Here is a 12,909-nt window from a genome sequence, read left to right as displayed (position 1 = left end):
AGGGAGTCTTCGAAGGAGGATAAGCTGGGACTAAACTTGATCACATTTGACATTTAGGAAGACTGTTGTGGTTGTTTGCAGAAGGAGTTGGAGTGAGGCGTGGAATCGCTTAGCCTCCTCAACCAATGTGTCACTCCTTTTCATTTCTAACAGATTTGTTTTTTACCTTCTGTTCTTCCTCTCTCAACTATAGTTTAGCACTCACATGGGCTACTTCTAAGCTAATTAAGTGGGTGCCCTTGGCCCATGCTGCACTTCTGCAAGCCACCAGCAAGCCTGTGCATCAATCACACTGTCTGGCCAAAGTTGCATCAGATGTTTACCTGTTAATGAATGCATTGCAGCCTTGGAGTCCTTTGCTCTTGTCTGAACTCATGAATAATGAGACTGTGACTGCTGACAAGAAGTAATAGGAAAATGTGGGAGAAGAAGAGCTTCAGTTAAGGAGTTTATCTGTAATGGAGATTCATGTGGGCTTTTCACAGCATTCAGATTGTTTTTTCTTATGGCTTAGGTGGTCCTTGGGAAATACAGGTTAATAACCAGATGATTGCCAGAATAATGATACTAAACCTGTTTGGGAACCATGACAGTTTTGAGATTTTTAAATCCATAGGTCACCTCACGGTTTTGGGCTGGGCTCCCACATTCTCCTGTGTCCTTGGAGCCAGGCAGGCCTGGTTGGAATCTCAACTGTGCTTCTGACCAAGCTGTGAGACAGCGGACCAGTTTATGATCAGCCCCAGTTCCACCACTCTAAATGAGTAATTCCTACCTCCAAGGGTTTCTGTGAGGCCCAACTGAAATCTCAAGAATGCTTGGTGTAGAGAGGTTATTTGGTAAACAGCTGCCACTGACACATGTCCTCTTGGGTCCCTCCCCTGTAACCCAGGCTGTGGGACAGGCATAATCCCCTGCTTCCCCTTTGTTGGCTCTAAACTCAAGCCCACTGAGCCTTTCTTGCTTTTAGAATGTTGTTGCTTAATGTTGTAGAGAAATCAAAGGTCTGAGTGAAGTTGCAAACATGGGGAAGTTACTAAGGGTAGAGTAATCTAAAGTATTCGTAAGACATAGTCCTGGCTTGGGATTTTAGCATGGTAGATGATTTATTTTTCAATTTCAATGGTTAAGCATTGAGGAAGACAACTTAACCTACCAACACCTTCTACCTGAATCTCCTGAGCCTTCAGCTTCTCATGCGCTCTCTGATTGTGAAACGTCTGAAAAGTCCTTCTTCTCACAAGACCAGAAGCAAGATAATGAGACGGAGAAGACTTCAGTTATGGTGAACAATTTTTCTCAAGGTAAGCTAAGCTTCATTAAGCATTTTAAACATAGCCTGATTAAAACAATAGTTTGCCATCTTACCTTAGTAAGCAGAGTGTGGTGACATTTGAATATTTCTCTGATGAAAGGAAATCCCATTAGGGCCAGTGCTGGTCATTCAGAGTATCATTTATCACTGGAGAAAGCTATGGTTGTTGAAAGTGTTGGCGATTGGGGAAAAGTCACTTTTATTTTTTAAATTACGACTAAATATATGACTTGCCATTTCCTGCAGGCTGTGTGCCACTGAACCTGTATGTCAGTGCAGATTTGTGAATTTCCTATTGTTTCTTTCAAACTCATCCTAAGGCAGGGTCACTTCAAAGACTCTTCTATTTTGAGTTGCCCAAGAGTATCTAGCTCCCTGCTCTGATATTTTTATAGAAATACAACATTTGTGATTGTGGAAATTGACTTCGTTTTCCTTTAGTGTGGACCCATGGCCCATTGGGTCAGGCCTTTTGTCTTAATCTGTTTGGATTGTTGTAGCTGAATGCCACAGAATGGGTGGCTTATAAACAGTAGAAGTTTATTTCTTATGGTTCAGAGGCTACAAAGTCCAAGATCAGGGTACCAGCCAGCATGCCAGGCTCTGGTAAGGGCCTTCCTCCAGGTTGCAGACTGCCGTTTTCTTGTATTCTCACGTGGAAGAAGGAAGGCGAGAGAGGTGGGATCTGTTTTATAAGGGCACTGATCTCACTTGTGAGGGCTCTACCCTCATAATCTAATAATCTCCCAAAGCTCTCGCTTCCTAATATTACATTGGGACTTAGAGCTTCAACGTAGGAATTTTGGAGACACAAACATTCAGTCCATAACTCCTTTGTTCTGCCTCTGACCATGGACTGAGTTAGCAGATGCAAATTTTCATAGAGACCCCATGCAGCGTGTAAACGAGATAAGCATGGAACCGTCATCCTGTGGTGACCTCTGAGGCTTCTCGAGGTCACTTAGGACTCAGAGGAGCCCAGTTTGAAGACAGAAGACATACCTAGAGTGTGAAGTCTATATTGTTGGTGAAACTCAGGTATCAGCTGGGGTCCTCCAGCAGCATCATCTAGACCTAGTTTCCTTGTATTTCTGGCTGTATCTCTCTGCAGTTTTTGTGTGTTTCTGAGTACTTGGTTTTTCTTGGTCATTTCTGGCTCTGCATTCTGCCTTTCCTGAATTTGGGTCATACCACAAATTGTTTCTCTGTCGCTAGTGCCACTTCCTTCTGTATTGTATCCATCTGGTGTGTAACTCAGTGACTTTCCAAGAATCCCCAGAGGCCACTCCCAGGAGGCCTTTGTGCAGACTTGATTGAGGAACCAGAGGAGAGTGGTGTTTACACCGCAGCAACCAAATGATTTAAACTGGAACACTTGGGATCCCTGTTCTTTTCACTAGGCAGTTCCCTCTGCTCCTTCTTGCTAGCCCCTCTTTTTCCACCCTTCACCCTGTCCGCCACCCCAACCTTGTTCTGTTTCTGATGCAGAACCTTTTAGGCATTTCTTCTATTTCTTATTCCTCTGGGGACCCATGACCTTGGGCTCATTATGCCCTCTTAGTGGGTTACCTGAACCAGGGGAGTGCATCCTGGAACCATCCCAGTAAGCCCACCGTTACTTCTTTTGGTGTGTCTTCAGCCATTTGGTCTCTGCATTTGGTTTTTCTTTTGTCATATTAGTGATCTATATAGAGAGATAATTTAGTATTTTTCTTTTTCTCACTTAATATTCTGTCATAAGTTTTCTGACATGTTACATAACATTTTTAGTGGCTTTAGACTAGTCCATTGAGTGGTGGAATTGCAGTTTTCCTTCTGTTCCCTGGTTGCCGAACATTTAAATCATTTCCAGATTTCACAATCATAAACAATGCTGCAGGGGATGTCTGTGAACATGAAGCTTTTCCCTTATTTGGGGGCTTTTTAAATACAGATTCTGTAAATTGGAACTGCTAGGCAAGAGAGAGACACTTTGTTTTGTGGTTCCTTATTGGATTTATGCTTTTAAAGAATTAGCATTTGTCAAAAGGGCATTATTCTGAGAGAGAGAGAGAGAGAGAGAGAGAGAGAGAGAGGGATATTTTTTCTCCCATTTTGTAAAGGCTAGTATAGTGTTTCCTTCTCTTCAGTTTGGCTGCATAATTAATAAGCGGTGTCCAATTCAACTGGGAATGTTTCCTTAAGCCCAAGTGATGATTCCACCTCTTGGCGAAAGACTCAGTGGAAGATGGCATGTATCGATGGCTACTAAGCATTTATGTCACCTGCTCACAGTTAGGAGTCTGCGACTTGGATAAACCAGCAAGGAAGGTTGCAGTCCAGCAAAGAAGTTTCTGACTGACTCTGACCTGACTAGCTGCTGGAAAATTTGCAGGGCAATAAGGCAGAAGTGGAGAGGTACAGTGCCATAGTTGCCAGGTGTTTAAGTGGGGAGATACAGTGCCATGGGTGCCAGGAATTTAAGGAATGGGGAGGTGCAGCGCCGTGGGTGCCAGTAGCTTTGTGCAGAGTCCTTCCGTGCAGACATTCCACCAAATTACTTGCCACACTTCTGGCATTAGCGGGAGTTAGCTGAAGGTCTGGAAATTAAGTCATCTCATAAACATTCAAATTCATGGTAAAATTACTATTTAATTAGGAAAAGATCTGTAACATTGTGCTACTTTTAAATGAAAGTCATTTTGGAGGAATTAAAACTGGGTCATAACATTAGTGTAATGTTTTAAAACAAACATTACTAAGACATACTGAGTATACCCTAATTGATAAATTAAAGACATTAGTTTTGCCTTTGGATACTTAATGTGATTATGCTTTAAACACTGACTCTAGAAACCTACCTCTGGTTTGGAACTGTGTTTCCTTCTTTCTTTGTTAAAGTGAGTTGTGGCAGATACTGAACAAATACACGCTCATTCTGGAAAATTTAGAAAATTTAAAATTCTATGTATTATTAAGTATTATGTCAAAATGTAATATAGAATTTTTGAAAAACTAAAATCTGCCACCTAAAGGTAACTGCTATTAATATTTAGGTATATTTCCTTCTTTCATATATTTGTGTCTTTCCTTATCTGTACAAATTTTTAAGTAGAGTTGTGTGATATTGTGAAGGATATATTTGGTCTTCCTCTCAGTATCCTTCATAATGAACCAGTAAACATAAGCAAATGTATTCCTGAGTTTTTGAGCCAGTCTAGCAAATTAATCCAACCCCAGGAGGCAGGTGAGGGAACCGAATTTTTAGTCAGTTGGTCAGAGGCCAACAACTGGGGGCTTGTGATTGACATCAGAAGTTGTTGGAGGGGGCAGTCTTGGGAGTGACCCTCAATCTGTGGATCTGATGCTATCTTCAGGTACATAGTATTAGAACTGAACTGAATTAGAGGACACCTGGCTGGTGTCTGCTGCAGAGCTGATTGTTGGTCTGCGGGGTAAAAACCCCCTCACATCTGGTCACAGAAGTCTTCTGTGCTGATTGTTAAGTGAGTGTATGGGAGAAACTGAATTTGTTTTTTTCCTATAAGTTGTGATTATGTTCAATAATTGATTTGGCATCGATTTTAAGGTTTAATTTTTTAATATTATATAGTCTTCGTAACATAATTTTAATACTGCGTAATACTGCATCATCCTGAATGTACTACAGTTTTTTATTTAACAGTTGGAGTTACTTCAGTTCTTAGTTACATCTAAAGCTAAGGTGAACCTTTTCCTGCATTCTGGCAAATGCTTGTCAGCCTTTCTGGTGGTATCTTTAAATAGAGTCCTAAGAGTTGAACTATTTGGTAAAAGACATTGGAAACTAATTTTTCTAAGGTTAATGATAGAAGTAACCCCAAAGTGTCATATACATTTATACTCAATGCTAACAAGATGTACTCTTGAGATCACTTTTCTTATTACCAGTCTCACTAGCATTGTTTTGCTTTATTATTTAAGTCTTAAATTAGTAAATGATAAATGGATAATGTATTCTTTTCAAAAAATTAGTCTTGAAAATATCTGGATTCATTATGAAGGTAGTTTAATCAACTCAGGCAATTCAAGCAGACTTGAACATGATCTGTTAGTTTCACCGTAAGGAAGATTTGAAATTAATATTTGATATTTAGAAGAATAAAAGGCTACATTAGAGATAGCATTAAAATTGTATGGAATTTAATTTTTCTATGTGATATAAAATATCTTCCTCATGGAGGGCTACAGAGAATCATTGTAGAACTGTGTCTGTGGGCTGTGGGAAATTGCTCAACCTCCCCATGTCTAGGAAAGAATTGCCAGTTGCTAACTATCTTAATACATCCAATACTGTTTGGAATTTCAGGATCCCTGCATAATGCATAAATTTGTTGGGGGTTTAGACTTTAAATTAAAAATGCCCTTCTTTCCTGTAGACTTACTAATGGAACACATACAGGAAATTCGAACTTTGAGAAAGCGTTTAGAAGAATCTATTAAAACAAATGAGAAGCTCCGGAAACAGTTGGAACGGCAAGGATCTGAATTTGATCAAGGTAAGGAAAGACCTCCCAGAGGGCTGTACACGTCTGTGAGTGCTTCACTGTGAAGCATTTGCCTGAGTAAGCATCTGTGTGCAAAGCAGGTGCTTGATAGATGTTCGTTTCTCCATCTTGGAGAAGTCTGCCTGCCTCTGGCATCCTGAATTGTGACTGGCACCTCATTTGACTTTGGAATCTGGAGAGAAATAGATAGGGATTTTAAGTTAAAACAAAGCAATATATTGTCTTTTCATCTGTAACGGATTATAAAACTGTCAGCATTTTGGCAATTTGGTAAATTTCACATGCCAATCTAAAGGTCACACATATTCCTGCATAACCACAGTTAGCTCCGAATAGAATGATTGTCCATGCAGAACTTAAAAATATCCCCCGCCACAGGTAAGACATTCACATGCTTCAAAAATTCAAAACCTCCATTCTTTACCCATTAACCCTTGTTTTCTTTCCCCTCTTCTTCACTTTTTTCTTGTTTTTCTTCTGTATCCTTAACAGTGATTTTTAAAATGCAGATACCAGTATATATTCTTATTCTTCCTCTTCACCCCAAAGGTAACTTACTGTATATCCAGGATTCTGTCCCATGTGTCATGAACAGTAAATCCTGGACATCTTTCATTATTGTTCTAGAGAGAGTTCTCCTTCCATAAAGCATGTATCTTGAGAACAGCCTGGTGCACTCGGAAAAGCTGAGTTTAGGAGTTGAACTGGCCTGAGTATGGACTCTGTTCTGCTGTTTATTAGCTTTATGACTTTGAGCAATTCACTCATCTCTTCCAGTCTTAATTGTTTCATAAAACAGGGTCATTGCGAGATTAAATGAGGCAATGTTATGAGTCGGGCCTTGCTCAGTGCCTCACTCAGTAAATGGTTGCTTTCATCATCATTATAAATTTTATTTTACTATTTTATTCTGTATAACATTGCAAAGCTCTGCAATGGGCAGGGACCCTAATGTGATTCCCATTTTTAGAGATGACAGTGTTGTACTGGAGCGAGCATAGAAAGTCAACACCAAGACAAAAGTATGCTGAATTGCAGGCTCTTTATTGTGGCCACGGAGGACTCGTGTCTCTCCAATCCGTGGCCCCGAAAGGAGGGTGTTAAGACCTTTTGTACCCGTAAAACCACCTCGGGAGTGAGGCTGAGGGCAGGGGTAGGGGTGAGGGGCTTCAGACATTCTGAGGGCTAGTGGATTCTGTAAATCACCTCCTGGGTGGAGATGAGGGTGAGGGGCTCTGGACATTCTGAGGGCCAGGGGACTCTGACATTCTGATTGTTACTTAAGTGGTTCACAGAAGTCAAAATAAGCATTTGTTTACATGTTGTCTGGCTAGGGTGGAAATCACAGACCTTAATTACTTATTACAAGTCGAAGGGGCCAAGATGGCTTGGGTTTAGACTGCCAGCCTGTCACATTAGGGCTTACAGAGAGCAGTTTCAACATGAAAGCCGAGGTACAGTTGAGGTATGCAGTTTTATGGGGCTTTTACCATGTCACAATAGAACTGAGTTCTGGAAAGATAGTGCTCCATGGCAGCACCTGAGTCCTTGGACCCTTGTCCAGGTGTCATTTCTCTCTAGCCATCATCTTCCTAGTTCCTCTAGCTACCAGCTGGGAGAGACCTCTTTCCAAAGTGCTGTGCATGCTGCCGTTCGCAAGGGAAGCCGAATGGCTCCATCTGGCCCTCTACCTCCCTCCTCCCTCCTTCCTCTTGCTCACTCCACCCACTTTCTGCATCCACCCCCCTCACCCTCAGGGAAATTGATTGATCTGAGTTATTAGTTGTATCAAACACAGGCAAGAAATACACGCCTGGGCCCTTCACGTACACTCTTAGTAATGCCTGAATTAGATTCATTCTGTTTAACATTTTCCCTGGCAAATCCAATTATAGAATTATTTGGGGTTGCAAATGGCCACCAGCTACAATGGAGCAGGCAATTGCTCTGGAGAGTAATTCACTCTGATGGGAAGGTTTACAAAAGCATTCATAAAGTATTTACACTGGTGGCAAGACGTGCTGTTCTCACTGTGTTGTCACGATGTCTCAAAAGACAAAGGAATAAAAGTGGCTCCGCCTCCGCTTGCTGTGAAATGTTCACCTTGGGGAGCAGGCCTGAGAAAGGTATGGCTTCTTACGATATTGAGCTGGAATAGTGTTAAAAACCGGCCTCTCATGTGTTAGAGCTTCCAGCTTGTCACCAGCTGTACAGGCTTACGGTGATGACACTCAGAGGAAAGACTAGCCTCCTAGCATCAGAAGTGGGCTTCGCTAGCTCAAGTTTAGGCTGGTCGGGAACTGTTCTTTGGCCTAATTATTTCTTTGCAAAGAAATACTGCCTCCAAAGCTGTCACCTTAGCTTTGGTCATGATAAACTTTGGTAGAATTTTTCCTGCTTATTCACGTTACTTTTTGGTGCTGTTCTGGCTTCAGTCTATCATTAATTGTTTTAGTCATACAAACGGTAAAAGCAGTAGCAGTAACATCATTTTTATTTAGTTAATGGAGACTTAGGGAAGTTATGTGATTTGCCTGAGGTCATGCAGCTATGAAGAAGCCAGAGCCATGGTTCAATGGTGTCTCTAAAAAGATACCAGCGTTCACAGTGGAGAGTGGAGGAAGATGGTGGGGAGAGACATAGTGAGTAAAAAAAGTATATGACATTGCAGTAAGTGAACCGTTAACATGAGAGAAAGGTAGTGCTGTAGAGCGGAAGGACTGTGAGCTCCGTGGACAACTGATGTCGTTCCTCCCCTACAAGGAGTTTGAAAAGGATAGGTATTCAGTTGTGTGCCAGGATGCTTTCAGCTGCAAACAACAGAATGAGAGTAGCAGCTGATAGTAACAACAGGGATTTGTGTTTTCTCACCTAACAAGAAACCCAGAGGCAGGTAGTTCCAAGGTAGGTTTATGGCTCAGTGACAGCAGAGTTTGGTTTACTATCTGTGATGACTGCAGTAGTTACAATCATCCCAGTCTCTCAGACAGTGTCCAAAGCATGGGAAAGAAGAAGGTGGGGCTTCTTCCTGTCCTCTTTTCATGCTGGTGGCAAGTTTTTCCCAGAAGACCCTGGCAGACTTCCTGTCAGGCCTCACTAGCCAGAAGTGGCACATGACCGTGTCTTCAATGCAGGGTGGCTAGGAAAGCAGGAATCTGGCATTTTGGCTCTGTGGTGTAGTAAGTGGACCCAATGAGTGTGTAGGACAGGGAGGGAAGCATCTCCTGCCACATAGAGAAGGCACCTTGCGCATAGTAGGCACTCTCCTGAGGGTGGCCGTGAACTTGAATGTTATCTGTGGAGTAGAGGTATCTAAACTAAGAAGATGGCCCTTGTGTTTTGTTGTGTGATTGTCCTTTGCCATGGTGGGTCATCAGATGTTTCTGAATAGACAGTTACTTAAATGGACTTTGTTTAGGATAATAACCCGTAAGCATTGGCAGAATAGCAGGGAGACAGGGTTAGAGAGCGAAGTGATAAGGCCTAAACTTTAGGACGAAAAAAGAGTAGGTCCGTGTGGAAGCATTTTGGAGGAAGCAGCAGCAGTTGTGATTGCTTGATTGGGCAGTGGAAGAAGGAGCTTTCTAGTTTGGGTTAGGGATTGTGGTGATATCATCTCATGAGGCAGGAAACAGGTGAGAGAGAGCAGGTTTAGAAGGATGAGGAGTTCAGCTTTGGCTCTGTGGACTGAGTGACAGAGCTGCCTCAGTGGTGAGGTGCAGCAGGCAGCTGGATATGTGAATTTTGACCTTAGGAGAGACATCTGTGAAGGTGAAGACTCTCATTCGCTCACCCCACTCCTGGTCCAAGTCTTCTGCTTTGTTCTCCCTTTGGTAAGATGTGGGGGAGCCCCTCTGCCCCCTCTTTCAGGCTTACTCTCATTTCTCTTTGGCCTCTGGTAATTCCTTACATAGTTAACAGAAGGGATTGTCATGGTATGTTGTGTTAACTCATTGTTTAAAACTGTTTTCTAGAAAGTTCCATCTCTGCTGATCTAAAGACTGTTTATAAATCAGTCTTTATATGTGTTTTTATAGGTTCTACAAACATTTTTGCTTCTGGTTCCGAGCTTCATAGTTCTCTAACATCAGAAATTCATTTCTTGAGGAAGCAGAACCAGGCCCTCAATGCAATGCTCATTAAAGGATCCAGAGGTAAGAATTAAAGGAGTCACTGGAAGCCTGGAATGCCAGAGCTTTCTGTGACATGGAAAGAATGCAGGCGTTGGAGTCTGACCAACCTAAGTATGAATCCTGTGGCTCTGTGATGGCTTTACACCATTTAATTGTCACAGTAGCCCTGTGAGGTGTTCCTATTTTATAGCTGAGAACACTGGAATCAGAGAGGTTCAGGAATACCTCACAGGGCTGTTGGGACAATTGAACGGTGTAAAGCTCTCAGTATAGTGTCTCTAATAGGGACTCAGTAAGTGTTACTTTATTTGCTTGTCACTCATCCCCTCTATAGCCACATGTCTTTCATCCTAGTTCACACAATACTGCCAAAGTCTCCACTAGAGAATTCCTGCTAACAGCAAGATTTATCCAGTACTTTTTATAAAGATCCCTTCTCTTAATTCCTTCTATTTGGAGCTTGGCTTCTGAAGAGCTTTCACTTACATTATCTTTCACGGCTGAAATCAATTCTGGGATGATGTATCATTAGTCCCATTTGACAGGTGAGAAACTGAGGCTGAGGGAACTGCCCGGCCTGTGGTCACAGAGCTAGAAGGTGGTGGAGCTAGAACTTGAGCCAGCGTATCCCACTTTTCCTAAAAGGATACTGATGCTCCTTTTGGCTTAAGAGATGAAACTGGGGCTTCAGTCAGTCAGTCATTCACTCAGCAGTCATTTCCTATCTCCTGTTTTACTTCAGGGCCATGTAGACTGTGATACAGAAATGAAAGCAATTTCATCCCTTCCTTCAGGGAGCTCATAATCTGATGGAAGAGACAGCCAGACCATCTTGGCAGGCCAGTGTGAACCTCAGCCATGATAAAGTCAGGCTGTGGGGACTGCAGGACCCTGGAGAAGGCATCCTGACTCAGGAAAAGCTTGCCTTCAAGAATGGAGTCGAGGAGGGCTTGGTGAAGGTGCCACAGATTGAGAGGAGCCAGGGCCTTTTAAATAGAACGAAGAGAGCAGACAAAGGCCCGGGGGTTAGCAAAGAAGAGAGTCTAGGCCATTCGGAAAGTATAGGAAGCGTGATGTGTCTGGAGCTTGAGGGAAGGGGTGAATGTTTGCTTAGAAATTACTTGTTGTGGTTAAGAATGGAGTCAGAGAAGCTGGGGGGAAAAAAAAAAAAAAAAAAAAGGAACGGAGTCAGAAAACCTGAGTCCGAATTCTGGCTCTGCCACCTACTGGCCATGTGACCTTAAGGAAGTTTCTTATCTGGAAAGCAGAGAATAATAGTGTCTGCTTTGGAAGTCAGCCCTGAAGATTAACTAGGGCACTGCATGTCAGGGCCCCAGTGTCACACCTGCAGAGACAGCGCTGGTGCAGGTCAGCTGTTCCCACCCCCGGCACTGCTGACAACTCATCCTGACGGAGCTTCCAGCCCCCCGAGTGCTCCTGAAGACCTGTGGTAAACCTTTCATAGATGGCAGCCAGTTAATCCACACACTAACACATGTGAGGAAACACATTTTATAGCTGGTAGCTCAGTTAATCTGCATAATAACACATATGGAGAAGTGAAGAGCCTCCTCGCCCAAGGTTATGAAGTCAGGAAATGGAGAAGCTGCTCTTGAATATGGCCTCTCTGCCTCCAGCACTGTGCTCTTGACCACGGTGTCTCTTGTACCTCTGGGTGTGTTTCATTCCTCAGGAGAGGTGCTGTCTTCGGCCTCAGGAGCGAGGGCCTCAAGGTACCATCTGCACAGCCCTGCTGGCCTCCGGGGGCGAGGCTGGTAGAAGGCCTGTGGCCAGTCCAGCACCCATTCCCAGAGTTCTGGGCCCTGTGTTTTCCTCTGTCTGGACTTTCTACCTGCCGTTTGCTCTGTGAAGGCAAAATAACTAGGTTTGCATGGCCTGTTGTTTAATGGAAAATTAAACAGGCCCATTTTATCCCAGTGACGTTTAATCTGCAGCCTTGATGTTGACGAATTTATCTGCCCAAAGTGTGTAAGATAATTGGAATGCCAAAATCATAAATGCCAGATCGAATCTCATTCTCTTTTGTATTCTTGAAGTGCTGTATTTATATAATAAGGTTGGAAAAAACAAATGGTGGCCCTTCTCAGTGGCGCCTTTTTGTGTTTGCAGATAAACAGAAGGAGAATGACAAATTACGAGAGTCCCTCTCCAGGAAGACCGCGAGCCTGGAGCACCTTCAGCGGGAGTATGCCAGTGTGAAGGAAGAAAATGAAAGGCTGCAGAAGGAAGGCAGTGAGAAAGAGAGGCACAGCCAGCAGCTGATCCAGGAGGCCTGCCGCAGCCGCCAGGAGCTGAGCAGGTAGGGGCCATGCTTCCCTGGTGCCCTGCTGGCTGAACCACGCATCCGCGCCCTGGACTGCAGTTGGGGAATCAGGCACGCAGGCCTCTGCCCTAGTGCACAGTGGCAGGCAGTAGACACAAACACATCATACGTCTGGTGGGCCTACCACATGTGGAGAAAAATCCCGTAAGGAGGAGAGGGCTTGGCAGTGGGTTGCTGGTTTTCGTCGAGGGTGAGTCAGGGAAGGCTTTTCTGCAAAGATGCCGTTTGCACAGAGAGCTGTGAATGCAGTGAGGAGGTGAGTGTTGCCGCTACCTGGGGAAGATCATTTTAGGCAGAATGGACGCAGGCCCTGAGGCAGCGTGGCTTAGACCTGTGCCCGACAGAGCAGGGCAGTGCATCGCATCCCGAGAGGCAAGATGCCGGGGGCCAAGATGCCGAATCACATCGGGCCTTAGAGCCAGTGTGAGGACTTTGGGTTTTACTCTGAGTGGCATGAGAAGCGTGGGAGATTCTGAGCAGAGGAGTGACGTGGATCTGCTGTTGTTTTTAAAAGGATCGCACCAGTTGTCCTTCTGCCGTTTCCCTATTTGAGTCTGTCTGGTTCCACATTTCAGTTGTTCCTGTTGGCAT

General features: G+C 43.7%; 1 protein-coding gene across 1 annotated transcript in view; it reads left to right on the top strand.

Annotated features, from left to right (window-relative positions):
- CDK5RAP2 (CDK5 regulatory subunit associated protein 2) overlaps positions 1-12,909 on the top strand; it is a 197,461-nt gene that overhangs the window by 162,780 nt on the left and 21,772 nt on the right. Inside the window, exons 27-30 of the mRNA XM_003925184.4 lie at positions 1,132-1,304; positions 5,713-5,832; positions 9,879-9,995; positions 12,105-12,294. Coding sequence (XP_003925233.1) covers positions 1,132-1,304; positions 5,713-5,832; positions 9,879-9,995; positions 12,105-12,294 — 600 coding nt within the window. The remainder of the gene's footprint in view (positions 1-1,131; positions 1,305-5,712; positions 5,833-9,878; positions 9,996-12,104; positions 12,295-12,909) is intronic.

The sequence above is a fragment of the Saimiri boliviensis genome, chromosome 2, assembly GCF_048565385.1.
Source record: "Saimiri boliviensis isolate mSaiBol1 chromosome 2, mSaiBol1.pri, whole genome shotgun sequence".
Taxonomy (NCBI): domain Eukaryota; kingdom Metazoa; phylum Chordata; class Mammalia; order Primates; family Cebidae; genus Saimiri; species Saimiri boliviensis.
The sequence above is the reverse complement of the archived record's forward strand: the minus strand, read 5'-3'. Positions and strand labels throughout refer to the sequence as shown.